At 40.9% G+C, this 25640-nt stretch overlaps 3 protein-coding genes and 4 non-coding genes across 14 annotated transcripts in view; 2 read left to right on the top strand and 5 right to left on the bottom strand.

Annotated features, from left to right (window-relative positions):
* The first annotated feature begins 466 nt into the window (after positions 1 to 466).
* On the top strand, positions 467 to 6940 carry tyr (tyrosinase). The gene is given in 6 exon segments (NM_001104802.1): positions 467 to 1595; positions 2036 to 2252; positions 4102 to 4249; positions 4556 to 4737; positions 4825 to 5416; positions 6082 to 6940. Coding segments are annotated over 5 exon segments (1623 nt in total). The 5' UTR covers positions 467 to 767; the 3' UTR covers positions 5073 to 5416; positions 6082 to 6940.
* A 1012-nt stretch (positions 6941 to 7952) lies between these two features.
* The window catches only part of nox4 (NADPH oxidase 4), a 32966-nt gene continuing 15278 nt past the window's right edge, over positions 7953 to 25640 (bottom strand). For 3 of the 7 annotated variants that reach the window (XM_020708386.3, XM_023961757.2, XM_078956509.1), the window contains 9 exons: positions 24974 to 25138; positions 24413 to 24475; positions 23896 to 23956; positions 23430 to 23511; positions 20313 to 20432; positions 20114 to 20222; positions 19676 to 19744; positions 10433 to 10533; positions 7953 to 10337 (listed from right to left, as the gene is read on the bottom strand). In XM_020708386.3, coding sequence (XP_020564045.1) covers positions 10217 to 10337; positions 10433 to 10533; positions 19676 to 19744; positions 20114 to 20222; positions 20313 to 20432; positions 23430 to 23511; positions 23896 to 23956; positions 24413 to 24475; positions 24974 to 25138 — 891 coding nt within the window. In that variant the 3' untranslated portion in view covers positions 7953 to 10216. Of the gene's footprint in view, positions 10338 to 10432; positions 10534 to 15733; positions 15937 to 19675; positions 19745 to 20113; positions 20223 to 20312; positions 20433 to 23429; positions 23512 to 23895; positions 23957 to 24412; positions 24476 to 24973; positions 25139 to 25640 lie in introns of those variants that run through there. The other 4 variants (XR_002291556.3, XR_013659618.1, XM_078956510.1 and 1 more) reach the window with 3 other exon arrangements.
* On the top strand, positions 10991 to 17788 carry LOC110014412 (uncharacterized). 2 transcript variants are annotated; one of them, XM_023961715.2, is made up of 10 exons: positions 10991 to 11131; positions 11567 to 12263; positions 12335 to 12418; positions 12504 to 12569; positions 12759 to 13339; positions 13415 to 13504; positions 13609 to 14743; positions 14891 to 15968; positions 16061 to 16124; positions 16229 to 17788. In XM_023961715.2, the coding sequence occupies exons 5-10, from the start codon at positions 13252 to 13254 to the stop codon at positions 17296 to 17298; spliced, it is 3525 nt and encodes a 1174-aa protein (XP_023817483.2). In that variant the 5' UTR covers positions 10991 to 11131; positions 11567 to 12263; positions 12335 to 12418; positions 12504 to 12569; positions 12759 to 13251; the 3' UTR covers positions 17299 to 17788. The 2 variants fall into 2 exon arrangements, with proteins under 2 accessions (XP_023817483.2, XP_078812634.1); XM_078956508.1 differs by lacking the exons at positions 10991 to 11131; positions 11567 to 12263; positions 12335 to 12418; positions 12504 to 12569 and having other exon boundaries at positions 13111 to 13339; positions 13612 to 14743.
* trnan-guu (transfer RNA asparagine (anticodon GUU)) lies at positions 18456 to 18527 on the bottom strand. The gene has a single exon. It is a non-coding gene; the product is annotated as a tRNA-Asn (tRNA).
* Positions 18673 to 18744, bottom strand: trnan-guu (transfer RNA asparagine (anticodon GUU)). The gene has a single exon. It is a non-coding gene; the product is annotated as a tRNA-Asp (tRNA).
* On the bottom strand, positions 18888 to 18959 carry trnad-guc (transfer RNA aspartic acid (anticodon GUC)). The gene has a single exon. It is a non-coding gene; the product is annotated as a tRNA-Asp (tRNA).
* trnad-guc (transfer RNA aspartic acid (anticodon GUC)) lies at positions 19104 to 19175 on the bottom strand. Its single transcript has one exon. It is a non-coding gene; the product is annotated as a tRNA-Asp (tRNA).

Genomic DNA, 25640 nt, shown 5'->3' with positions numbered 1-25640 from the left:
TGAGAGGGGGCATCATTTCAAAAGCCCAAATCTGATTAAAACAGAAAGTTTTATCAGTTGTGGACCTCTTTATCCTCTACTCATGGCTCTCTCTCAGTCTGCTTCATTCAGTAACTACTGAACACTTGGTCATGCGTAAATTCCTGGCTTGACTGCAGATGGGGGGTGGGGGGGTGGAGATTGGAGGGGAAAAGCATGGTAGATACACAACCACAGAAACACCCATTTCTGCCCGAGGTACCGTGGAGCAGAGGTCAGCTAGTCTAAAGACAAAGTAGCAAAGAAACCAAGAGTATTATCCTGAGCATGTGATGCTCATATTAATGTGTGGTTGTGTGTGTTGCTGAGTGCATGAGATCTAACACGTTTTCAGAGGACAGCCCCCAAAGGGGCTCAAAGGGTAGGGAGAGAACCCGAGACTGCAGGCTGGGTTCTACGAGAGAGGAGGTGGAGGGAGGACTGGGAGCTGGTTAGATGGGAGGTTAGAGTAGAAGTAACTTTGAAATATAGAAACACCAAGAGATTTGGGGATTTTTCATTGTCTGTGTACTTTAAAGGGTATCTTCTGCATTAATTGCAGTTTAAGGCAAAGTATTGTGCTTTTGCATCTCTAAAAGTAACTTTTTAGCATCAGATCTACAAGTCTGAGCTGCTGTCACTTCTTCAAACCTTCAGCCCTATCTCACCAGAGTGGTCAGCAGGTTGTTTTTCCTGCAGGACTTTTCCTCCTTCTGAGGTCTGGACAGATGTGGGTGAATCTTTTCATCATGAAGAGTCTTTTTTTGTCTGCCGTTCTGCTGCAGTTCTTTGAGACTTGTTGGAGCCAGTTTCCTCGCCCCTGTGCCAATTCAGAGGGACTGCGAACCAAGGAGTGCTGTCCAGTGTGGAGTGGAGATGGCTCACCCTGTGGGGCCCTGTCTGGTCGCGGGTTCTGTGCAGACGTCTCGGTTTCAGACGAGCCCAACGGGCCGCAGTACCCTCACAGCGGGATCGATGACAGGGAGCGCTGGCCTTTAGCTTTCTTCAACCGGACGTGTCGTTGTGCAGGAAACTATGGAGGGTTTAACTGTGGGGAATGCAGATTCGGTTACTGGGGCTCCAACTGTGCTGAGTACAGAGAGTCAGTGCGCAGGAACATCATGAGCATGTCAACTACTGAGCAGCAAAAGTTCATCTCTTATCTAAACCTGGCCAAAAACACCATCAACCCAGACTACGTCATCACCACAGGCACAAGAGCAGAGATGGGAGAGAACGGTGAGAGCCCCATGTTCTCTGACATCAACACCTACGACCTATTTGTCTGGATACACTACTACGTGTCCAGAGACACCTTCTTGGGAGGGCCTGGGAATGTTTGGAGAGATATCGATTTTGCCCACGAGTCTGCTGCATTTCTCCCCTGGCACAGAGTCTACCTGCTTCACTGGGAGCAGGAGATACGCAAAATCGCAGGAGATTTTAACTTTACCATCCCGTACTGGGACTGGAGGGATGCCCAGTCCTGTGAAGTCTGCACTGATAATCTGATGGGTGGACGTAACGCCCTTAATCCAAACCTTATCAGCCCTGCTTCTGTCTTCTCCTCATGGAAGGTAAGAAAACAGCTTTGCCTCTGATTTTATTAGGCTTTTCTGAGCCATTCATAAAACCGTTTAAAAATTTAACTTTCAGCATGTAATAGAAAAAAGTACTAAAACCTGTGTTTTTTTCTGTTTCACACTTCAGATGTTTTTAATTTAACCCAAAAATCCCCAGAAAACTAGAGGGTTTGCTTAAAAAAAAAACAGCTTTATAAAACTACAACAAAACATTTTCAAATAAAACAAAAACAGAAAGTCTTAAAAAGCATTAAATTTAAAGTCTTTAAAAGCATTTTAACATGTGTTTTTACAACTGATGAGATCTTCGTTTTGATCTTCACAATAAACTAAATGTTATTTTACGCAAAAATGATCGAAGATAACCAACACTAAAGCTTTTGTGGGCCAAACACATGATTAAAATTGGTGTATTTTTGTTTTTATACCTCTAGGTAATCTGCACCCAGCAAGAAGAGTACAACAACCAAGAGGCTTTGTGTAACGCTACTGCAGAAGGTCCACTGTTGCGTAACCCCGGCAACCATGATCCAAACCGCGTGCCACGGATCCCTACGACCGCTGACGTAGAGTTCACCATCAGTCTTCCAGAGTATGAGACTGGGTCCATGGACCGATTTGCCAACAACAGCTTTCGAAACGTCTTAGAGGGTAGACACACACCCCATATACTGTCCAGACATACACTGACACACACACATATCTGATAAAACAAGGACATGATACCATCTGTTGAATGGACTGACGAAAGAAAGCAGTGTTGTAACCTTGTGGTAAGGATCTACGGTTTCCTTGTGGTTTCAGACCTTAGTATTAAAGAAAGAATACAGAAGGCAGTAAAAATAGGAACAAGCAGGTGTTCAGTGAAGGGGAAATAGTTAAAGGTTTACGAGAGGAAACAGTCTTTATCATTTGTTCTTAACCTAAGATTGTGGAAAAACTTTGGTCCTTTTTTGTTCACGCGGGGCACATGTTCTTTTAGATATAGATACATCCAGATGATGATGTGACCACAACAATAGTCAAGGGGCATTTTTAGAGGGACTTTTATTAGAGTAGCAGGGTCGACAGTTGAATTCGGGACCCTACTTATTTTGAAAACTTGAAAAGTGTTAGAAATGCAATAGTAACAAACATATTTGATGACAGATATTACAAATAAAACCACAAAACAATGTTTTAAAAAATCTACATTTGTCCTAAGTTATTGTTCTCATGTTTGTATCAAAACATTAACAAACTTGCTTTAGGACATGGCAGTTTTAAGTATATGTTCCTGAAGAAGAAGAATATTTATTTTACTAATAATACTAATTAACCCTGCATACATAACATTTTTCTTTATGGCAAAGTGGGGTAAAGGCATATTAAGCTTTAAAAAAAGGATTATCCCATTTTAAAAATTAGTAGGAGACATTATGTAATGGGGTCTCAAATGGTACCAAATAGTAGGAATTACCCACCTGTACAAGTGCTGAAAACTTGGATGAATAAGCCCGTTTGCCATTTTCTACCGCTATTTTAAATCTTTTCTGTATTTGTCTGCATTTGTCTTTACCCTTGAATAAATGTTTTAGTTGTTTTTTTTCAATTATGACTGTGTTTAACAGACATTATTACAATAATATGTAATAGTAGTACACACTATTATTATGTAATAGTACTTGTTGACTGTATTTGAGAACTGGACCGAGTGAGTGTTACGTCACCCATTCAAAATGACTTACTTCTGGCTCCAACAAAATGAAGTTAATTCAGTTGCCATTTTTCACTGTATGGACATCGCCGTGTTGGAGCTAGACGTTGCCAATAAGCAAGAAAGAGCCGAGATGCGTCGAGTCTGAGTCACCGTTCCTATGGCAACCCCTCTAACCAATCAGAAGTAAGCTTGTTGGAAGTCCACAGCCTACCACTTGAAAGCGAGCTGCACAAAATCTGTCAAACGTTTTGAACGTTGGATGTGAGAGCACATACTTTTATTAAGGCATCTGGTTGGTCAGTTTATAATATCAACAACTTGGGCTACAGAAAAGAAAAGTTATTACAGAAATTATGATTAACAAGTACATGTTAAATAAAGATTTTAATATGAATGCCACCACTGGAGCAGGAGGTCACTCATTACAGTTCTCATATACAGTCGTTGGTTGGTTGGTTGGTTGGTTGGTAGATTGATTGATTGATTGATTGATTGATTGATTGATTGATTGATTGATTGATTGATTGATTGATTGATTGATTGATTGATTGATTGATTGGTAGTCAAAATAAGAAATAATTTCCACAGATTCATTACAGAAATGATTAAATGCATACATAAAAAACTGGGGGGGGGGGGATACAACAACACACTTAAGTCACATTTGCCTACGTAAAGAAAAGTAAAGAAAATCAATAGCTATATTTTACATCTCCTTTTTTTGCTCTCTTTTAATTAGCCTTGTTTTGCTGTTATCTTGATTGAAACTGTAACTTCTTCACCTGCTTCTTTTCTTTGTAGGTTTTGCCAGCCCAGAAACAGGCATGGCTGTGCAAGGCCAGAGCACCATGCACAATGCGCTGCATGTCTTCATGAACGGCTCAATGTCCTCAGTCCAGGGCTCAGCCAACGACCCCATCTTCCTCCTTCACCATGCTTTCATTGACAGGTAACAAACACGTCATGACATTAGACTGCACAGTTTTTGACAAAGTTCATACAATCTGTTGTTTATAGCTGCTACAATTAGTGAAGTTTGTGAATGTACTTGGATGAGCAGCGAAAGATCAATTGAGATCAATTGTTAGAGTTTGGTTGCCCTGCAGAGCAAAGAACAAAAAATAATCTGGTGGCTTTACTGCGTGAGGTTATTATTGGTGGAATAGAAACACAAAACATAATTGCATTTATTTGTTTAATTTTTTATCTTATCTTAACTTTCATCTTGCATATTTGTTTCTTACATCATTTCTAGCATCTTTGAGCGCTGGCTAAGAACTCATCAGCCTCCCCGGTCCATCTACCCACGTACCAATGCACCAATTGGCCACAATGACGGCTACTACATGGTGCCATTCCTTCCTCTTTATAGGAATGGAGACTACCTCCTGTCCAACAAGGCTCTTGGATACGAGTACGCCTACCTGTTGGACCCAGGTCATTGCACAACACCAGAAATGCCCTCTGATCTGCAAAAGACGTGAATATCTGTTCAGACACCCATATCCACTCTGTTCCACACAGGTCAGAGGTTTGTCCAGGAGTTCTTGACCCCCTACCTTCAGCAAGCCCAGCAGATCTGGCAGTGGCTCCTGGGGGCCGGGATCCTCGGTGCTTTGATCGCCACAATTGTTGCCGCGGTGATTGTTTTTGCCAGAAGGAAGAGGAGACGTAACCAGAAGAGGAAAAGGGCGCCCAGCTTTGGAGAGAGGCAGCCACTGTTGCAGAGCAGTTCAGAAGAGGGTTCATCGTCATACCAGACTACACTTTAACACAGAGAAAAGCCTGCCGCACAGCTCCCTGTGCCATGCGGTTCTAATAAAAGGAAAACATGAAATGCTGGAACCGTTCAACCAATAAAGCAATTTAATGTGTTAAACATATGTTCTCACCGACCACATCTAGACAAGACCTGGATCAGCAAAAAAGACATCCACATTTTAATGTAATTTATTTTCATACTTTGTCACTCTGATTGACAGGTAGTTGACAGGTCACGTGTGCACATACTTTTAGAACTTCTGATGAAAATGTTTTCAAGCAAGTATTGCATAGGTGAAGCCAGTTCTAACATTGAATGCTTGTGTTCTTAAGGGTGAATTTTCATCCCACCAAACCCCAAAAACCCACTCTGATCATCTTTTGATCAATTTTCAAAGTTTTTCCAGCGATTTTTTAATTATAACTATGCTGCTTTTTGCCCCCTTAAAAAAAATACTTGTGTTGTTTTCTGCAGGGCAGCAGTAGTGTATTAAAAATTCACCTCTGTGTGGTGTGGAGCAACCCCACCCCCTTTTACTCAATTCTCCGTTTACTGTCTCCCGATGGTTTACAGAACCTCAGCCCCCCCCCCCCCCCCCCCCCCCCCAATCTAACATTACTGCTGCAACAACAGCATACAGTTTGGAGCCAAATGCCAGCTCAGACAAGGAAAACCAAGGACCATAGAACAAGCAAATAGCTTGTTCTGGGTCACAAATAGCCTCTTGTTCAAATGGAATTTTTCGTCTGCTACTAATTCCCAACTATTGGAAAAGAGAAATACTCAGAAATGTAACTTTAAGCTGAATTTTGTTCTATTTTATCAGAAAATGCCACAGGAACATGTAAAAAAATCATTGGAATAGGTCTTTAAGCCGAATTACCTCGTTTACTGATTTTAAAAAAAAGGTCAAACTGAAGAGAGATATTTTTTTAACACTACATTTACTCTTGTTAGAGCAAATATGAATAATAAGGTTTTTCACACATAGCTCTTTTGTGGGTTTTAAGAAGGCCACGTGAAATGAAATCACTTTGTTTCAATGATAATATAACCTTCATGGTGCTACAATATGGTTTGATAAATTTAATTTTTTTTTCGGGCAAAATCACCTGCAAAAAAGGATAATGATGTATCATGAAAATGCATTATTTATTTTAACCTGATCAAATTTCTGGGTATGGTGCACAATCACTTCTATGGATCAAATAGCAGCATGGATCTACAAGATTGACATTTAAAAAAAATCATGAATTCATTTTGGCTTAAGCTGGGGAAAGTTCACATTCATTGAGGGGGCTTTGTCTTGTCATTTTGACTTAGGGACCCTCTATTACTGCTGTTAGAGAAACCTCAACTGAAAGGTCACAAATTGAGAATAATGTAGTACATTTAACCATTGTAAAGATAAAGATAATCTCCATTTGTTTACTATGACCTTTTCATAATCAAGTATAATTAAAGTGAAAAACTAGAACAAGTGTCCAAACATTTGATTTTGAGACATAGAAGATCTGATTTGGAAGAAGGTGGATTTTGGTGCACAAATAAGAATGAATAAGCAGCAGAATATGGAAGCTTTCCATTGCATAAAGTAAATACCAGAAATGCTTTTTCATTTCAAAATAAAGCTGCGTTTGTTGACTCAGAATGAAAATGAAAAATCAATCAGCCCAACGGCTTTTTTTTTCTTCTTTAACACCGCTCATTCTGTCACTTAAATAAAATAATAAAGAAATTGGTTTTTGACATTTCATTTTCAAAAAGTTCTGTAGTAAATGTGTAGCATAATTCAATTATAAATATCTTATTTGCCAATTAAAATGGATTAACAGAAGTGCTTATTCATTTTCACAGTGTAACTGCATCAATTGACTCAAAAATAAAATGAAAAATCACACCTCCAAAATGCTTTTTCATTTTCTATGCAAACATCGCTCATTCTGTGACACGATTAAAGCGATTATCCAAAAGGGGATTGCATTTCAGTTTTTAGATCCAAAGTTTGTCACTGTCACTTCACATGGCAACATCCAGAAAAGAGAGAGATTGAGGTTGAAGACTTAACTGCTTTAATGAGGTCGAGATGTCTCCATCTCTACAATGCCTATGTCCAAAATGTTGAGAAAAGCTCTCTTCAGAGTCTGGCAAGGAGTCAAAGAGTCTTCTGCATGACCCACAGTGGACATAACAGCACTACCTGTGAGCAATCAGCTGATTGTTCTCTTTCTTTTAGCAGCTGGTGCAGGAATGCTGGCTAATGCCTCACTCTCCTCATCCCTCATCTGCTTCAGAGCCTGCAGAGATGCACTGACTACTTCTGGAGCACAGCACAGGTCAATAGAATGAGCCTGCAGTATGGCATTTGCAGGCTTTAAGGAGCACAAAACTTTTAGGAGAAACGTCCCTGTTTCAAAGCAATAATGCCTCTGTGTAGATGTCAACAGCAGCAACTCCGTCCTCTGTAACCTCTGACAGGATACTCATAATGGCATCCTGATTCTCCACAAGGCACTTGGTCACATCATGATGTCCACCTGATCTCCAACAGTTATTTTAAGGTGGGAAAGTCATAGTTCCGTGACACATGACGACGAAAAAATGAGTGCAGGGATCCTGATAGCTCAAAAAAGGTTTTTGCGCATTATTCTGCTTGCGTTGCATGGACCACTGCCAAATGCAGCTGGTGGTCATAGAGGTGGATATAAGGTACATCCTTCCCTATGTTCTTTTGTAATAAGGCTTGAACACCACCCCTGACCCCACTCATGACAGAAGCTCCATCATAGACTGACTGATAATTTCAGCTGCACTATAACCAGAAGTTTAATAGTTAATTTATTGTTTTAAAGACACAAATTGTAAAATTGAAATAACTCAAAAGCCATGATGAAATAAATAGAAAATCTTTAATTGCTCCCTGTTCTTGAAAAAAGGTTAAAAACATTTTTACATTTATTTTATAAACTGAAAATGAGTTACAAAATGAGGTAATAAGGCAGAAAAGTGATAGCACTTCTAAAACAAATAAAAGTCTTTTCAAACCAAAAAATAGCATGTAATCTTTGGAACAATATTAGTGGGAGAACATATGTGCTGTAAGTCTAAGAAATAAAGTGAAAACAAAAACAGTCGTACAAAAAAATCCCCAAGATTTTGTGATGCATAGTATGTCTGCTTTGGAAGAACTTTGGTGCACAAGGAAGAACAAGTAAAGTCAAGCAACACAACAAAGAGGAGTACTGCGTTACATCATTTGCATATTTGTTTTGGTTGTAAGGAAAAAACCTCATTTGTTAATTTATTGTGTCACAACTTTACAACCCGCTCTTGAGAGATTTCTGTCACATGACATGTAAGCCTCCCTAGAGTGTTTTCAGGAAAGGCTTTACAACAGATGGCAAAAGTCTGCCAGTTTTCTGGTAGTTTTCGTTCAACAACTTTTTAAATACTCTTCTTAAAAATTAAATGGTAAATGGATATACTTTTAGATATCACATTTCTACTTTGATTAAGGCCCAAAGTGCTTCACAGTCCCATTCACCCCTGCACACACACATTTACACACTGATGGCGCCTCTGCTGCCACGCAAGGTACCCTATCTCTAACCACCAGAATCATGGGGGGGGGGGGGGGGGGGGGGGGGTTCAGTGTCCTGCCCAAGGAGCAGAGCTGAAACCTGTGACCTTCCATTCAGCAGTGGACTGCTCTGCCTCTGCACCACAGCGGCCCCATTAAGGTAAAAATTGGATGAGAAATGGTTTAGGGTTTCTGGAACCCATTTTTGGATTCTGCCATTAATGATTCGACACAGGAAATATTGCCAGTGAGACCTAGATAACGCATGCTCTATGACAAACCATAACTCTTTAACCATTTACACAATCAATGGGAATTATCTGATTCTGACACAGTGAGAAGTGGCTTTCCACTGATGTCACAAAACTGCTTTTCTCCACTTTAGGATCTTCTAGAATTATGTTAATTGCGTAAATCGTTCAAAGAGTTATGGTTGGTCAAAGAATGTCAACACCTGCACTAAAGCTCGGCTGTTAAAGGATCGATACAGTGACTATCCCTTGTGGTATATTTTTGGGTCCAGATGACCCCACTCCTAATGTTAAAGTGCCTTGGATAGCACAAAAGCTATTACAGTGTCTCAAGCAAACAGGACTTCAGTGATGTTTACCGGGAAGCATAAGGGGGCGGGGTTGCTCCGTGCCAACAGTCCTGGACGAGACGCCCACAACTCAGAGGTGAATTTCTAATGAACTACAGCCACTATGCAGAAACTATGTCGGAGAAATGTGTTTTATTTTGCATAAAAACTGCATAATCATAATTAAAAGAATGTACACAGATGTACAGTCAATGCAATAAAATATAAAAAACTTTGAATAAACAAACACTGAAATCTAAAGATTACCGAAAATAAATATTCAGAGAGCTCCACGTGAGCCACTCATTGAAAAAAGTCCATAGAAATGTTCCTTTGGAGATGTTTGGAATAGAGGCCAAGATTACAGTAACTGAAGCAAAACCACTGTGATCAAATAAAGCAGGTAATCATTCTTTCATCTTTGGCTTCAAGGCAGATTTGGAGACATGATTACCAAGACCTTTGTAGAGTTCTCCAAAATAAATAAACCTGATCTCAGTGTCTTCCATGCATTGTAAATGACAGTCACGTAGCAATGAGGCTAAATGATGTCGATGGTAGCTCCTCCCACATGCAGCGGCAGCTTCAAGTTTATAAACACATTTTTGGGCAAGCATCCAGCAACAAATTTGACAAAAAGAGGCGGTTGATGCAAATTTGACATGTGAATCGCATTGTGTGTTAACGTAGCATAAAGATTGTTTGTTTTTCACTAGAATGGGAGCAAAAGTTGCACTGGGTTTTTCTTCTCCCTGAAAGTATAGTCCTTTTTTTTTTTTACTTTTTCATTCCTAAAATATGGTTTAGCACCAAAGAAACTTTAGTCCCCTGCTCAACAAGTAGCAGAAAGATTTGCAAACAAGAGACAGAAACACAGGATTGAGTTTTCCATATGGATCGTTAGTGTCACATGACTCGTGACACTTCATATGTCAAGAATGATCAAAGTCCCCTGGCTACATGTCATTTGTCAAAAATAGAACAAAAGGAGCAGTCAGCTAAATGACTCCTTATTGAATTCAAAAGTAGCTCCTGAGGATTTGGCTGAATTGCACAGTCTGTGAAGGGTCCTGGAGATCCCCTTTGGACCACAACAGAAAACTCCTACTCGCTTACTGAAATCAAAGAGGGAAAAAGTCAGTCAGTTTTAAAGGATGTTAGCTTCAAATCTATAATCAAATGATTGTTACTATGTGTTGTAGCTACTTACTCTTTATTACTCTTTCCAATCTCGTCAAAGAGCAATTTCCATTTTGGGCGACCGACCTGCAACCTTGCAGCAAGAGGGCGGTATCGTAGCTCAGACATGCTCTAAAACAAATCCATAGCATCAAATCAAAATTTTGATCAGCCAATATAATTAAATTAAGCTTAGCTTTTCCTTGCGGAAAAGGATTATATATTTCTGATTTTTAGTTTGACACACATGTAAAAATGAACTGTGATTCTCTATCATAAAAGAAAATCAATAGTTTTGTTCCTTTCAAAGTGAAACATGAGTGGGGATTTACACTTCCTTATTTTGCTGAAGAGTAACGTTTTCCTTTGTAACTTGTATTTTAAAATTTTGCATTCTTACAAGTCCAATATCGCCATTGCAAAAGAATAATTTTCTCCCCGTCGGGGAATTGAACCCCGGTCTCCCGCGCGGGAGCCGAAAATGGTTAAGCTTAACTCTCTTAACTTTTCTCATTCATTCTCTATGGTAGTTCTTAACACTACGGATGTAATATACTTTTTCACCACTAGCGAGATTTTGGGGGCGCTGTTTCCACATCGTCTTAGTAGTAAGGTTTTCACAGGAAGAGCCTTTAGGAAGACAAAACAACAATAATCCTGCGGCCAGATTTGATCCGATCGCTGTTAAAACACAAGAGCACAACAAGTTAAAGTCAAGTTAAAGTCTGATGTAAGTAAAAAGTTAAAAAAAAAACTGTTCCTAGTTTGAAGACATTTCTCTTCCCGTTATTTTTTGTTGAGCATGAAAGGTCTGAAACTCCAGCGGTGAGGATACGGCTACTCGTAAGAGATGAAAAACCTCTTCAAACTTAGTCATGATAGTTTGTGTGTGTTTTCAAAAGCTTTTGAATTTTACCAAAGGTAGATAACTTTAATAATATCTATATGTGCATTTACACACACACACACACACACATATATATATATATATATATATATATATATATATATATATATATATATATATATATATATATATATATATATATATATATATATATATATATATATTTGTATGTTGTTGTTTTTTTTTAACTATTTTTGAGTTACAGTAGACCTGGGCTACTTCACCCACTAACGACAATAAATGTATCTTTGGTTATAGATCTCCAGAATGAAGAGGAAATTAATTTTTCCTGGAAAAATCTGCGTGAGCTTCAGACGAGGCCCAACTGGGTTTCTCAGGCAGGACCCTTCAGATGAAGCCAAGAGGATCAAAAAAAATCCTGAGCTCCAGGACAAGTCTGCTCCCCAGAGAGAGGAAAAAGTGAAGGAAAACGCCCTGTCAAAAGTCTTCATTAGGGGTGGAGATACATCTGACAGGCAGGAGGTGTTGGGGGAGTATGTTCTTCAATTTGGCAAATACAAGGGGAAGTCCTTTCGGTGGCTGCTAGAAAATGATATTGGCTACACCATTTATTTAATTAACAAGGTTGAGGAAGAGGAGAGAGCTGGACTCTTTAATGCCGAGGGACCAAAGAAGGAGAGTCTCTTTTCATTTCTGGATTATACCCGACACTTTCACGAAATCAGAGATCTGAGAAACTGTTTAGCTGAAAGATCAGTGGAGCCACCTTCAAGTAGTGAGGACAACCAGCTGGTTGGATTTGGTGTGCATTCTAAGAAGACCTGGAAGGATGTCTGGGAGAAAAGAGAAGATGGATATGCATCATTTATCCTCAGGAAACAGTGTGTTTCAGGCAGCAAAATGTTCCTGCTCCAGCAGTACCTGAAGAAGAAAGAGGCTCAGACTCAGAGCTCTTCAGAACCTGCTCTTACTAAACCTTCTTCTAGTCCTCCAGGTCTGTGGCAGACTAGACGTTAATGCTGATGTTAGGAAAGATGGTAGAAATGATGTTTCCCATCTTTTCAGTATCTTCGTTAGAGATGGAAGATGATGAAGAGTTGGAGAGAATGATGCTTTCTGTCTCTCCATCCAAACTCCTCCCTTTACAAGGTAAAACTAAATCACACACAAGTACACACTGAGTGTTAATTACTACTTCTAATTCAAACCTGTTTTCTTATTTTTTTTACTAAAGAGCAGAGACATTTAGTGAAGAAGATGACAGGCCCAACATGTTTAGAAACAATCCCAACCCAACCAAGTGAGCAGCACCAACGTGCACACATCATGCATCACGTGTTATGTTTCTGTATGTGGAGTAGTAGTACTGGTAGTTGAAAAACTGATATTAGACTACATGTTAGTCTTAGATCAGTCCTTTCTTTACACTCAGCACTTTTAAATGTGTCTGTTCAAAAAGAAGAATATTCATTGGTTTATTTTCTTTCAGGTTCACTGAGTAAAGGTCTAGATGCTGCTGCTGCCACTGCCACCGCCGCCGCTGGTACCTGATGGTTCTGTCGTAAACCAGGATCACCTTTTCCTTTCCTCTGTTTGCTGGTTGGCCACGTTCAGGCCTGTTCTAATGCAGGTGTTTTGTTTGACTGCTTTTATGATGCTGAAGGTATTCATTGTTCGTCGTCGAGGGTAAGTACAGACTTATGTTATTTGCATGGGTTTGGTTATAGGTTTGGTATGAAAATGATTGAAGGAAACCAGTCTTAAAAAGCAGAATTACAACAAAAGTACATGTCTTAACACGTCAGAGTAAAGTGGTTACACATGGATTATTACATCATAATGGAACCTTTCCTGGTCAATCAAAAGATAAAAAGATGAAACTAATAGTTAATTTATTGATTTTCATACCACACCTGTTCTATTGAGCATGTTTTCTTGCATGGTTTTGAGTGTTTTGCACAGTTACTACCAAAGAACTGTCAATGATTTGGCCATTACTGATGGATATTTCTGTTGATCTGAATCCAGACCAGCCTGAGAGGTCCAGCTGTCCTGCTGCCACACATGCAGGTGAGTGTTGAGGATCATTTGTCAGCTTTACTCTGCTGCAGCTTCCTGTCTGTTTCTGACTGTCTTTTTCACCAGTTACTTCAGCTCCAGTGAAGACTCCTCTGCCAGTACCACCAGAGTTGCTCGCTTTGGAACTGCCTCAACGTGTCCAGGATAAAACCTACAGTCAGTGCATTAACTTTGACAAAAATGCAAAGTACTGTATTCATTTGGACTTTGAGATAATATTTTATTCAACAACAACTCAAGGTATTTTTTTATTTTTGCAGCAGTCGTTGGAAGACCCTCAGCTCAGTCTGCAGCTCCTTCTCCTGCTCACTTTCAGCCAACGCCTGCTGCTTCACCACTTCCATCTTATGACCAGGATGTTAGCAGCTGGAACTGCTCTCCCCAGCAGAGGATCTGGATGAAAACAGAGATGGAAGCCTTAGGACTGTGGCCTGGGTCTCCACCTGTAAGACATGCCATGAATATGATCTCCTTGTGGCGTAACCCACCTCAGCCGGAACTCATTGACTCAATTTATGAGCTACCATCCCCAAAGTACTTTCACCTCCATCCTTTTTTTATCTGGAAACCAGACCATGCAATAATGGAAAGAGTGCGTAACAACTACCCCCTCCCGTGTCTGCATGGCTGCCCAAAACCCCTCGTGGTCTCCTCTGGAACAGGTCGGCCCCGTGTCATAATTGGCACAAGTGGTCAGTACTACATACTTGCTTCTCGGCTGACCTGTAAAGTCTGCAAGAAGCACTGGTTTGCAGACAAACCTTCATGGATGGACATGCTGCCTCGTCGTTTTCAGGAGATTTTTCCAGCCTTCCTGACCCACAAAAAGGCAGTATGCAAGACTGTGATGGATGAGCTGCGGCGTACAGCAAAGTCTCCAGGTGATATGGCCAATCAGCTAAATGAAGCTCTTCACCTAAGATACGAGCGTGCACACGTGGCTTATCTGGGGACAGTGAAGAATGTTCTGGATGGAGAGAGCGGACTATATGGCCAGCAGACAATCACGGGGGCAATGAGGAAAACATCCACACCAGATCCTTTTGGTGGGTATACAGACATAGATGGCTGGTGTGGGGTAACAGTGACTTCACACTACCTGGTGGACTGCCTCATTCAGGAGTACCATAGGGAGGAGGGCACGCTCAATCTGCTCCTTCAAGGCACTTTTGGTGAGGTCTTGAGGGCTGACCACACCCGAAAGGTGGCACGGAAGGTTGTCCTGGCATCAGGCACAATGTCATCTTATGCAGTTATGAATGAAAACTGGATGATTTTGTCCTGGGTGATGCTGCAGTCAGAAAGCGACAAGTCTCTGGAGCCAATGTACGACGGGCTGTCCCGGCGTTACATTTCTGCAGCGCTGCCAAAAGCAAAGTACCAGTGGGTTGACAGGTGAGACAAAACTTTGTTCATTTTACTTCTAATTTAATGGTTTCAACAGTAAAAACGTGAAAAACATAAGTAAATATTGTTTTAAAAACAATCCCTTTATTTGCACAATAAACAATTAAAAGGTGCTTTACCTGTGTGCATGGACAGGGATTGCTGCTCTCCATTCAGGATCCCAAACTCCCAGCCTCAGGAGCATCTTCTCTGGGATTCCTGGAAGACCACAGAGGCTATAGTGGGTGAAGCAACATCTGGAGACTTCACCAATAGATGTGCATCCCGTACCAAATACAACAGAGAAATAAGCATCAAGCTGGACTTGTTTCACTGCATGCGGCGGTTCACCAGGGAGTGCATCTCAGAGCATCATCCACTTCACAGCTCCTTCTGCAAGTTCCTTTCGGCAGCTTTTTGTGTGGTGGACCAAACCGATCTTCAGAGGCTGAAGGAGGCCTACACCTTCTGTGGGATCCAGCCAGCTAACCCCACAAAGCAGCACATCAGGGAGCACTGCCGCACCAAGATCCCAGAACCCAGAGAGCTGCTGGTGCGGGTGGAGAGTGTTCTGAAGAGGTTCTTTTTGGAATCGGATCCAGATGGCATACCACTGTTTAAGGCAACAATGCTGAAAGTGTGGAGGATTCAGCGCGTTCACATCCTCAGGGGCTGTCTGAGCGACCCGGAGGTGGGAGACGGGATCCTCTACAGACACGGTGGCACGTTACAGCTGAACCACATCAAGGGGGAAGCGGCAGCGGTACCGATCTGGATCCCGGTGCGAGGAACATCCCAGCAGGAGGGATTTCATTTCCACCAGTCCAAATGGGTGACAGGAAATCAGGTCTCGACAGAACTTTTCCAGGCCCAAGGCATGACTGGAGTAGCTCGGTGGAACTTCCAGCGCCTTGTGAGCCTGAAGCAACCTGGTCTGAAGCTTCCTTCAGTTTTTAATCCAGCTCTGATTGTACAGCTGAACAAACTGTCAAAGGAAGTGACAGGACAAGCTAAGTACCCTGCCTTAGTCTTGTCACAGGCCGACACTGGGGAAAGGTTTGGACTGCAGTATGTGGAGCCTGGCTGCCGTCCGGTTCCTCTTCACTGGGACAAACACAAGTCTCAGAGAGACCCGGTTGTTGAGGAAGAAGAGCGTTTGTCTCCAGAACCACCTCCTTCCAATGAAACAGTCATCGACCTGCCTGAAGAACATGGAGAAGAACACTCTGCTCATGTAAGTTTGTTGTAACAAACATCCTCACTCTATTACAATAAAACTGCAGCTACATAACAAGTTTAAACTAACTGAATGGTCCAATGTTTCAGGATAATGTCTTAGGTGTGGTTGCTGATGACTCACTAGCAATGACCCAAGCCCCTGAAGTGAAAGGTAATTTAGTTCAAATTTTCAGCCTTTTTTAATTTATTTGTGCATTGCATTCAAGGAAAGAGAAGTGAGAAGGGTTAACTTTTCTCTTTTTTCCTCTCCATCAGATGTCTCAACGACACCACCACCACTGCCTTTTGCTGCCTCTCCACGCGCAGCTCGCACTGGTCCTATCAAAGCAGGGGGTCTGCTTTTTGTCCTGGACCATTCTCGTTGGACAAATCCAATGAGAGATGCCATTGATGTCCTTCTGGCAAAGCACCATGGACAAAAGGACTTTCTGAGCAAGGTAGACGCAGAGTATGCCGCCCTTGTTCAAACTGCCTCCAGGAATCCCAACAGCCTCCTCCACCCCACCACTAAACAGCACATCTCCCGCTACGTGAAGCACATGGCGAAGATGATTAACAGAAGTTCGTCTATGAACACTAGTCCCGAAAAACTTTTGGAAACCCAGCAGCTGTGGCATAAACTCACTGAAGGCAGTGAAACTGTCACTGTGCCAGTTGTGACTCTCCCTCCTGCTCCAGTGAACCCCCCCAGCTCTAAACCAGATGAAGCTCCTTTAACGAAGACTGACGTTGAAAAAATGGTGAAGGAGATTGTAGGTCTGCAGCAACAACAGCAGAAACCTGAAAAAAAAATGACAAGGAACTGTCTTGCTTGTGGGCAGCCAAAGTCTCGTTACCTTGGTGATGGATCTTCTGTTCATTTCTTTTATCAGTCTGGGGATGTGAGATACTTCTACTGCTCCAAAAAAGTACTCCAGATCTATGCAGCAGAAGGCCTTACAAACCCCAGGATGCCATTTGCAGACTTTGCTGCCACGCCATTTTTTGAGAGAGAGTTAAAGGCTGCAAAGCAGAGGTCTGCACAATGCAGAAAGGTTTTGGAGGACCGACAGAAAAGAAAGGCAAGGGAGCAGCATCCCAGTGGGCGTCTGTGCAGGTTCTGCCACAAACCACTGAAACAAGGTCCAGAGAGTCCACACATACACACCGGGTTCCCTGGTGTTGTGGGGAAGTATGTTTACTGTCCTGCCAGAGTCTTGTCCCTCCACCGGGCAAATGGGATGACTCAAGAAATGACCTGGGAGGAGTTCTCTCAGTCTCCTTTTTATGAGGCTGAAAAGATGAGGTGGGCTGCTGGCCGGCAAGCAGAAGAGGGAAAGAGATAGCTTTTATGTCTGTTCTATTTGTTATCAAAAGATGTTGCTGTTTTGACCACTTTTGTCTCATTTTACCTCAGCTTGTCATATTGGATGAGAAATAAGTGTAAAACGTCAAAATCTCTGCTAAACCTGTCTATATGTTTGCCTGTATTAAGTTCTCTTCTGATAACACACTGATTATGATAGAACTCGTGGTGTTATCTATCAATGTGAAAATATTTGTAATTTAGTTTGTGAAATCTATTTTGTGAATACAATTTTCTTACATATTTATTATTAGTGTTTAGTTTTGATAGAAAAAGCAAACATATTTACTACTTCCTCAATTCATTTTACACCTTTAAAATACTTGTATTAAAGTTTTGCCTGTTTAAACCCTTCTGCCCTTCAATTGTAAATCCATGGTTGAACATTTTGGTACATTTTGTGTTAAATACTGTGTTTTATTTATTTTCATGTTGATTTCTTAATAAAACATAGTTGAAATTGAAATGAGCAACAGATCATGACTGTTATTTGGAACAAGGAGAGACAGAAGTAGAAAACAATAATTATGAAATGTCATATTCAGTTTAACAAAAACATTTATTATACCACAACTTCTGACTGACATCACTCTAACCGGGGTTCGAACTCGGGACCAAAGGATTTCATCAGCTTGGACAGCGCTACACAAGCCACAGTTTGATTGGCTGACTATGCTGCAGTAGCTGCAATTTGATTGGCTGTTCCGTGTTACAGGTATATACGGCTGGCCCCCGCGTGACAGGCGGGGATACTGACCACTATACTAACGAGGAGGAGCTAAGATTCACGCCAGCACTGCTAGCTAAAATGCTATAGCACCCGTTTGACGTATGTATGCCAGGTCGTTGGAATTAAAACGACAAATGCGGCTGGCGATGTATGTACAGGTCCTATATCGCCATAGGAAAAGTAAAACTTTCTCCCCGTCGGGGAATTGAACCCCGGTCTCCCGCGTGACCGGCGGGGATACTGATCACAATACTAACGAGGGGGGGCTAGACTGAATGCCAGCACTGCTAACTAAAATACTATAGCACGCGACTGACTTATGTATGTGAGGTCGTGAAAAAAACGACAAATGCGGCTGGCGATGTATGTACAGGTCCTATATATCGCCATTGCAAAAGAATAATTTTCTCCCCGTCGGGGAATTGAACCCCGGTCTCCCGCGTAACAGGCGGGGATACTGACCACTATACTAACGAGGAGGAGCTAGGCTAATTGCCAGCACTGCTAGCTAAAATGCTATAGCACGCGAATGACAAATTTATGTGAGGACGTGAAAAAAACGACAAATGCGGCTGGCGATGTATGTACAGGTCCTATATATCGCCATTGCAAAAGAATAATTTTCTCCCCGTCGGGGAATTGAACCCCGGTCTCCCGCGTGACAGGCGGGGATACTGACCACTATACTAACGAGGAGGAGCTAGGCTAATTGCCAGCACTGCTAGCTAAAATGCTATAGCACGCGAATGACAAATTTATGTGAGGACGTGAAAAAAACGACAAATGCGGCTGGCGATGTATGTACAGGTCCTATATCGCCATTGCAAAAGAATAATTTTCTCCCCGTCGGGGAATTGAACCCCGGTCTCCCGCGTGACAGGCGGGGATACTGACCACTATACTAACGAGGAGGAGCTAGGCTAATTGCCAACACTGCTAGCTAAAATGCTATAGCACGCGACTGACTTATGTATGTGAGGTCGTGCGAAAAAACGACAAATGAGGCTGGCAATGAATATACAGGTCCTATATCGCCATTGCAAAAGTAAAAGATTCTCCCCGTCGGGGAATTGAACCCCGGTCTCCCGCGTGACAGGCGGGGATACTGACCACTATACTAACGAGGAGGAGCTATAAGAGACCTCGCAAATGCTACATAAAATACTGTAACATCGTCTTTGTGTTTCGCAGTGTGTATTTTTATCACTTCAATTGTTGTTAGTTAGCAAAGTTAAGTTGACAAAACACGATAAAAATGTGAGAGGCACAATATCCTGATAAAAGTACCCCAGTGATGATTATAATAATAATAATTTAAAAAAAAAAACACGTAACGCTTCTCGTCTGGGAATTGAACCCGGGTCTTGCGCGACAGCCGAGGATACGTACTAATACTATACTAACGACGAGAAGCTAGGTTAGCCAAAAGTGTTATTAGCTAAAATGCTATGTGGCATGTGGTCTATCACAGGTTTAGTGTTGAGTTATAGTCACGGTAAAAGTTGTCTTAGGTTAAGTATGACATTTATATGTCTCTAACTTATTTGCGATGTAATGCATTTGGTGACACATACATACGGGGTTAAGCAAAAGTCTACGTGCGCGAGTCTCTTGCGTATATACGTACCTGCAGGCTGTCCTTCTGAGTGACATAAAGTTTCACATTCAAGTAGTCAGGTCTGTTGTCCTGCCAAAGCTAAACGCCCAATACAAACGTGGATAGATGACAGTTAGATGCTGACAGTCAGTTAATTGACAATCTTGTTTTCTACTGAAACTACTGTCATTTCTCTCTTTAAAAAAAAGGTCAACTCAAACAGGTACTTAACTCCTTCATGCCTGAATGTATGTCACTATATTACATTAAAATATTCTTCAGTGTTTTTTTTGTTGTCGTTTTTCTTTTAAGGACATGAAGTAGATTCTGAATTACACCGTGGGGCATGGAGGGTTAAAGAAAAAGCATAATCTCCTTTCTTTAGTCTGTCACCAGGATTTTCTTCTGCTCCTTGAAAGTATACATATAAAAGATATAAAAATATTAAATCCCAAGCTTGGCCCCAACCTTTTCATGTAAAGCACACAGCAGCTCTGCAAACCAGTAGAAAGACTGGAGCTCCCTGCAGACCCAAACAAAGTACAGCCTCTGCAGCCTGAAGCTCTGCCATCTCTCACTTGGTGTGAAAGAAGAAGAAATACAAGAGAAAAAAAACATTTGCTGAAATTGTTGATCATTTGTTATAATGCAACAGTTTTCCACTCACATTAGAGCATTGAGCACACAAGCAAAAGGTGTCACACCTATCCCTCCAGCAATGCAAAGGCTGACGTCATAGTTGAAGACTTCCTCTGATGGGCTTCCAAATGGGCCATCGACGTAAAGCCTGGTCATGAGAAGTTACAACAAACAACACAGGCAGCTCAGAGACAAAACTATACCAGAAAATACACTAATTTTCTTTTATTTATAGATAAGAATCTGCCAACCGATACACAAACGTCAATACCCATCACAAACATCTGTCGTCCACACATGCAGAAATTGGCAAAGAGGAGCAACAAACACACAGATGCACAAACACTCAAGTGCACAGAAGTGAAAACAAAAATTTTATCAAAATAAAAGCAACTAATGATGATAGAGCTTCCTCTCATCAGCTGTAAGTAAATTGTCTTTACAAACATAATTATTAATTAATTTTCCAATTTTTTAAACCTAACTATCAAGATAGCTAGAAGAATACAGAATAAAACAGTATTAAAATAATGAAGAACAGTGACACCTGGTGGACAAATAAGCCTATTGCAACCTTAAAAAAGTGCAAACACTGAGTTAAAATGGTTTTATCCCATATTAATAAAGGCTTTTCAGGAAAGTGATGTTAATCTGTCTGCTTATTTACACTGATTAAAGATTAAAACATTATTATATACAAAAATGAATGACATATTTAGACTCAGCATCCATATTAAGACTGAGTCAAGGACTGTTACAAGGACAATAAAAACATGCTTGTAGTAAAGGACAGTAAAACATTGGATATTTAATTTCTCATGTTTTTAAACTGTGCTAAAACTCTAAAGGTACTTGCAAATAAAGCTCCTCCATTGTCTCAAATGTTAAAAGGTTGATACAAAAACAAAGCTGTCAGATGTCACAGTGTTTTATTTTACATATTAAAATGGTTGACTCAAAATTGAAGTAGATTAAGAGATTAGAATTTAGTTGCAGATGGTGCAGAGTTACATGGCAGATTTTTTGAGCCAAGGTACACTTTTACCTTGACAAAAATGACGAGGCACCATAATCAACCTAAAATGTAAATAATAGAAGACGTCATCTGTATCAATCATGTACCAATCCTTATGTGTATTTTTACTGTTATTTTGTTTTTAACTTTTTTCTGTTTAAATCAAGTGTGCAACTTTTAACCCAAAAAAGTTATTTATTTTTTGGGAAAAACTATAATTTCAATTTCGTTTTGATTAAATGTGTCTATTGGCCACTTAACTTTACTTGTGTTTTTTTTTTTATTTTGTTAAGACTTGTATTTCAATTCCAATAGTTTTGCTTGAAGTCTGAAACACAATTTGTCCTTTTATCCAGACATTATTAGAAAGCAGCTGTTCTGTTTCAAAAGACTGGTTTCAATGCTTGGTAATAATTCCTTTTTGCTCCAACACAAACCTTAGAGCTGAACTAAAGCGTTTACCTCTGCTTTACAAACTGTTAGAACAGACTGTGCCATGTTTGTGTTTGTTGTGCTTCATAACAGTGGTGGAGGAAGAGATGCTGTTTGAGAAACACTATTATATGCTTTATAAAGACAAAAACCCCATCTAAAGGCCCGTACACACCGGGACGAATATTCGCCAGGCGTTATTCGCCAGCGTTTTTCGCCACGTTTTTTGTGTTCACACCCAGGCGATTTTCGCTGACGATGAGTGGAGTGAACATGCAATTTCATTCCCTGACATTAGATGGCGCTTAATGTAAAACCGAAATACTCCTGTACACAAGGTGGCGCTGCGCAACTTTACGCTTCTTAAAGTCGCTTTTCACTCAGAAGAAGAGAGCAAGTATTTACACGCTTGTCAGAATCAAACAAAGAAAACATGAATATTTCAAGCACCAGTAGCTCCAACTGGTGCTTGGTTCGGGGATGTTTTAGAATGTCCGTCATTATTGCTTCGCGGCTGTGTAGACGCTACTTGGCGTCTATCTTCTTCGCTGGTATGTGTGCTCAGCAAGGCAGTTTTGTTTGAGCGCCCCCAAGTTGTGTTTTACTGTAACTTCAGAAGCTCCAGACACGTGAGCAAAAGCGCCGTTCTCATTGGTCGAGTAGATTTCGACGCGACGCGTCGAAAAAAAAAAAACGAACCCGAGGCGTTTTTTTTTTTTTTGACGCTTTAACGCCTGGCGTTCCATGCAGACATGTAAAATGTCTGCATGGAATTGATGGTTTGCATTGGGCCACATGTTGAAGTATTGCTTTAATGTGTCAGTTGCACACATGAACTATATTCATATTCAATTTAACCCTCACAGAATAGGCTTAGGGCACTAAGGGCCACATACCTGCATGTTTTCCTGCATACCCTGCTCTGACATGTTCTTATTGGCTGGACTTACCTGAACCAGGTAATCAACCATGAGTAGGGCAAGGATTTCTGAAAATCACGTAGACACATGGGCCCTCGAGGCCTGGACTTGCCCACCCCTGCCCGTGAGCCTCTCTGTCATGAATCCATTCATCATAAAAAGTTCAGCCTAAAGTTTAGTCAAATCTGTTGATACAAAGCATCCCTGTGGCTACACTAAATACTTTATAGAAACAGTACTTACCTCTGGTAATGCTGCTGTTTAACTGTATAGCTGTGCTACTATCAATTCGTTACATTATAAGGTCAGTGGCTGGTGGGCATGAACTCAAACAGTTGGTTTCTATTGGGCGGGCTTTAAAAAAAAACTAATATATCATAATTTAGAAAAAGTTTTACTTTGAAGTAAATATTATTTTAGTATTGGATGCCATTTATTTCATAAATGAAAATGTTGTTCAAGCCATGTTGAATCGAGAATCAAAGTAGTTTGGCAGCACGAGTTTTGGAAGCTTTTGCGTTTTGTGTATTTGTAACAAATTGAAGATGTGTGCCTGAAATAAAACATAAAAAGTATGAACACAATCGACACAAACAGATCAACAAACAAAAGATCTTTTTAAAAAATTACCAGGTAACGTTTTGGGCCATAGGTGAGGCTACGTGACATTACTAATACAGAAAGATCATAGAATGACCACAGAAAGATCCAAAAACCTTTGAGCTGTCAGGCATCCTGAACTGTCACCTCATACTCACAGACACACACTTAGACCTACGTTGGGTATCTCCTCTGATGGACCACAGGAAGGATCTCCAAGGCAGCTCTTGGCTGAGGAAGCAAGAGGTGAGCAAAGTGTTCTGCAGAGAAAGATGGAGAGCTTACTGCACTTTTTCTTCTTATTCACTACTCTCCATTTCCTTGGAACATATGATCACGGCGGATTATAGAGCCAAACCAAACAAACGCACTTCCTCTTCCTGTGCTCTGAAAGGATGTGAGTGTGGACGGACATGCGGCAGCAAATGCAGACAGTAAAACACACAGACAGTGACAGCAGCTTTTAAACTAAGATCCTTGGATTCAAACCTTTTTGTCGCATGAATACAATGTGCTTTTCTTCAAAACACCAAACCTCACACTGGAAAAGCATCAGACGTGACATTCTGAGCTGTGATTCTACTGTTCTACCACAATGTACGTTGTATTATTATTGTAGTACTGTGTTTGGGTGGGTCGCTCACCAGTCCAGTCTCCCACAATTCTCAGATGGATGCCAAAAGTTTGCTTGTTCTCGGTGGGACACTGTAAAGAGTTAGGAGACACACAGGCCGGAAAACATTTCAGGTTAATGGAAACTACAGCAGAACCCGCACGTTCTAAAATGTCCAGCCAGGAGAGAACCAAGCGTGCACACATAAGGGCTATCTGAATTCAACACACAACCTTCCTGTTGGCCGACAGCTTCATGAACCCCAGGGGTCTGTCCGTCTGCTGTCAGAGTGACTCGGCCCTTCTGCTCAAACATCCACACCAGGAACAGCCATGCACTCATGAGAAAAATCCAAGTCCAAGTCAAAAGCTTACACCCTCCAAAGCAACATCAATGAATTCTAAATCTAGCAGAACTGCCACCTTTTCTTTTGACCAATGGTGTGGTAGTGGGTCACTTTTTACCCACAAGACAACACAGGGGTTAAGAATCCATGAACAGAAGAGTGTGTTTCAAGTGAAAAATGTTTTAAACTAGGTTTGTCTTACCGCCGTCAGAGTGAAGGGATGGTTCTCAAAGGGAGACACACCTGGACAGTTGAGGAGTATATACTAGAATGAAGAGAAGAGTAGAAAGCCATGGAGGGACACCAAGAGCCACAGAATGTGGAAAAAAACAATGTCAAAGAAGTTTGATGTCAGCGTTTCAAAAACAGAACATACTTAAAATGTTTGTGCAATTCTAGGAACATTTTCACAGATTCTGCAACTTATATTTAATGGATTCAATGTGTCGTGTATGTACTGTATACAATTACCGATATGAAGCCCATTGAAATGACTATTGTTGTAATATTGGGCTATATAAATAAATATAATTAAATATTATTAATGAATTAAATTAAATTGTATGTATAAGAGCAAATGTCTTTATAAGTAGGAGAACTTACAATGTCAAGTAAATGGTAAGATTTTCTTTTATTTATTTTCTCGTAAATTTATGAATTCATATCTTTAATGGATTTGAAAGATCCATGCATTTTTTTTCTTTTCTTTTCTTTTTATGGCTGAAAATTACTTGAAATAAACCAATCAATCACGCCTTCTTACCTGTCCGGGTCGAGCTCGGAAGTTTTTCTTCAGCATTCGCAACTCGACGACGTCGCATGGATGTCTGATAACCGTCACTATGGTAACAGGGTGACTGCTTCGGATGTAGCGGTAAAAGCGCTCCACACAGTAGAGACAGAGAGGGCCGGACACCCACAGCCAGGTCTGTTGACGCACATAATCAAAGCACGAGCTGAGAGCCGAGCTTTTGAGAAGAGACGTCAGCAATCCAAGCAGCAAAGTGAAATCTTCACACACAAATGAATCAGCATCTACGTCTGCACAGAGGAGCAGCATTTACGTAACCTTTATAAGACAGCTTGATTTAAACTGTCTGTTAATATTCAACATTTTGTCAGTGGACTGATTCCACAGGAGGCTTACAGAACCTCACTGTATGGAGATCATTGCAGCTCACTTCAGCTCCCAAATGGATTTGATTATCCAAAAAGCTAAAGCACTGTCAGTTTAACAAAAACGTCTGCGTTTATGAGCTCATAGCAAAGGTCACAGGAGTTTTCTTCATCATCGTGAGATTGATGAAAGACCAACGTCCGTTACGTTTTTCTATGTTCACTCCTGCGCTGCACGAGGAAACATCTGCGCTGTTTGCTATGAGAGCCGGCTTCATTTTTAAAAAATGTAAACCACACGTGTGTCAGATTAG

This window comes from Oryzias latipes, chromosome 13 (assembly GCF_053564925.1).
Source record: "Oryzias latipes strain Hd-rR chromosome 13, Olatipes_Hd-rR_3.1".
NCBI classification, from domain to species: Eukaryota; Metazoa; Chordata; class Actinopteri; order Beloniformes; family Adrianichthyidae; genus Oryzias; species Oryzias latipes.
The sequence above is the reverse complement of the archived record's forward strand: the minus strand, read 5'-3'. Positions and strand labels throughout refer to the sequence as shown.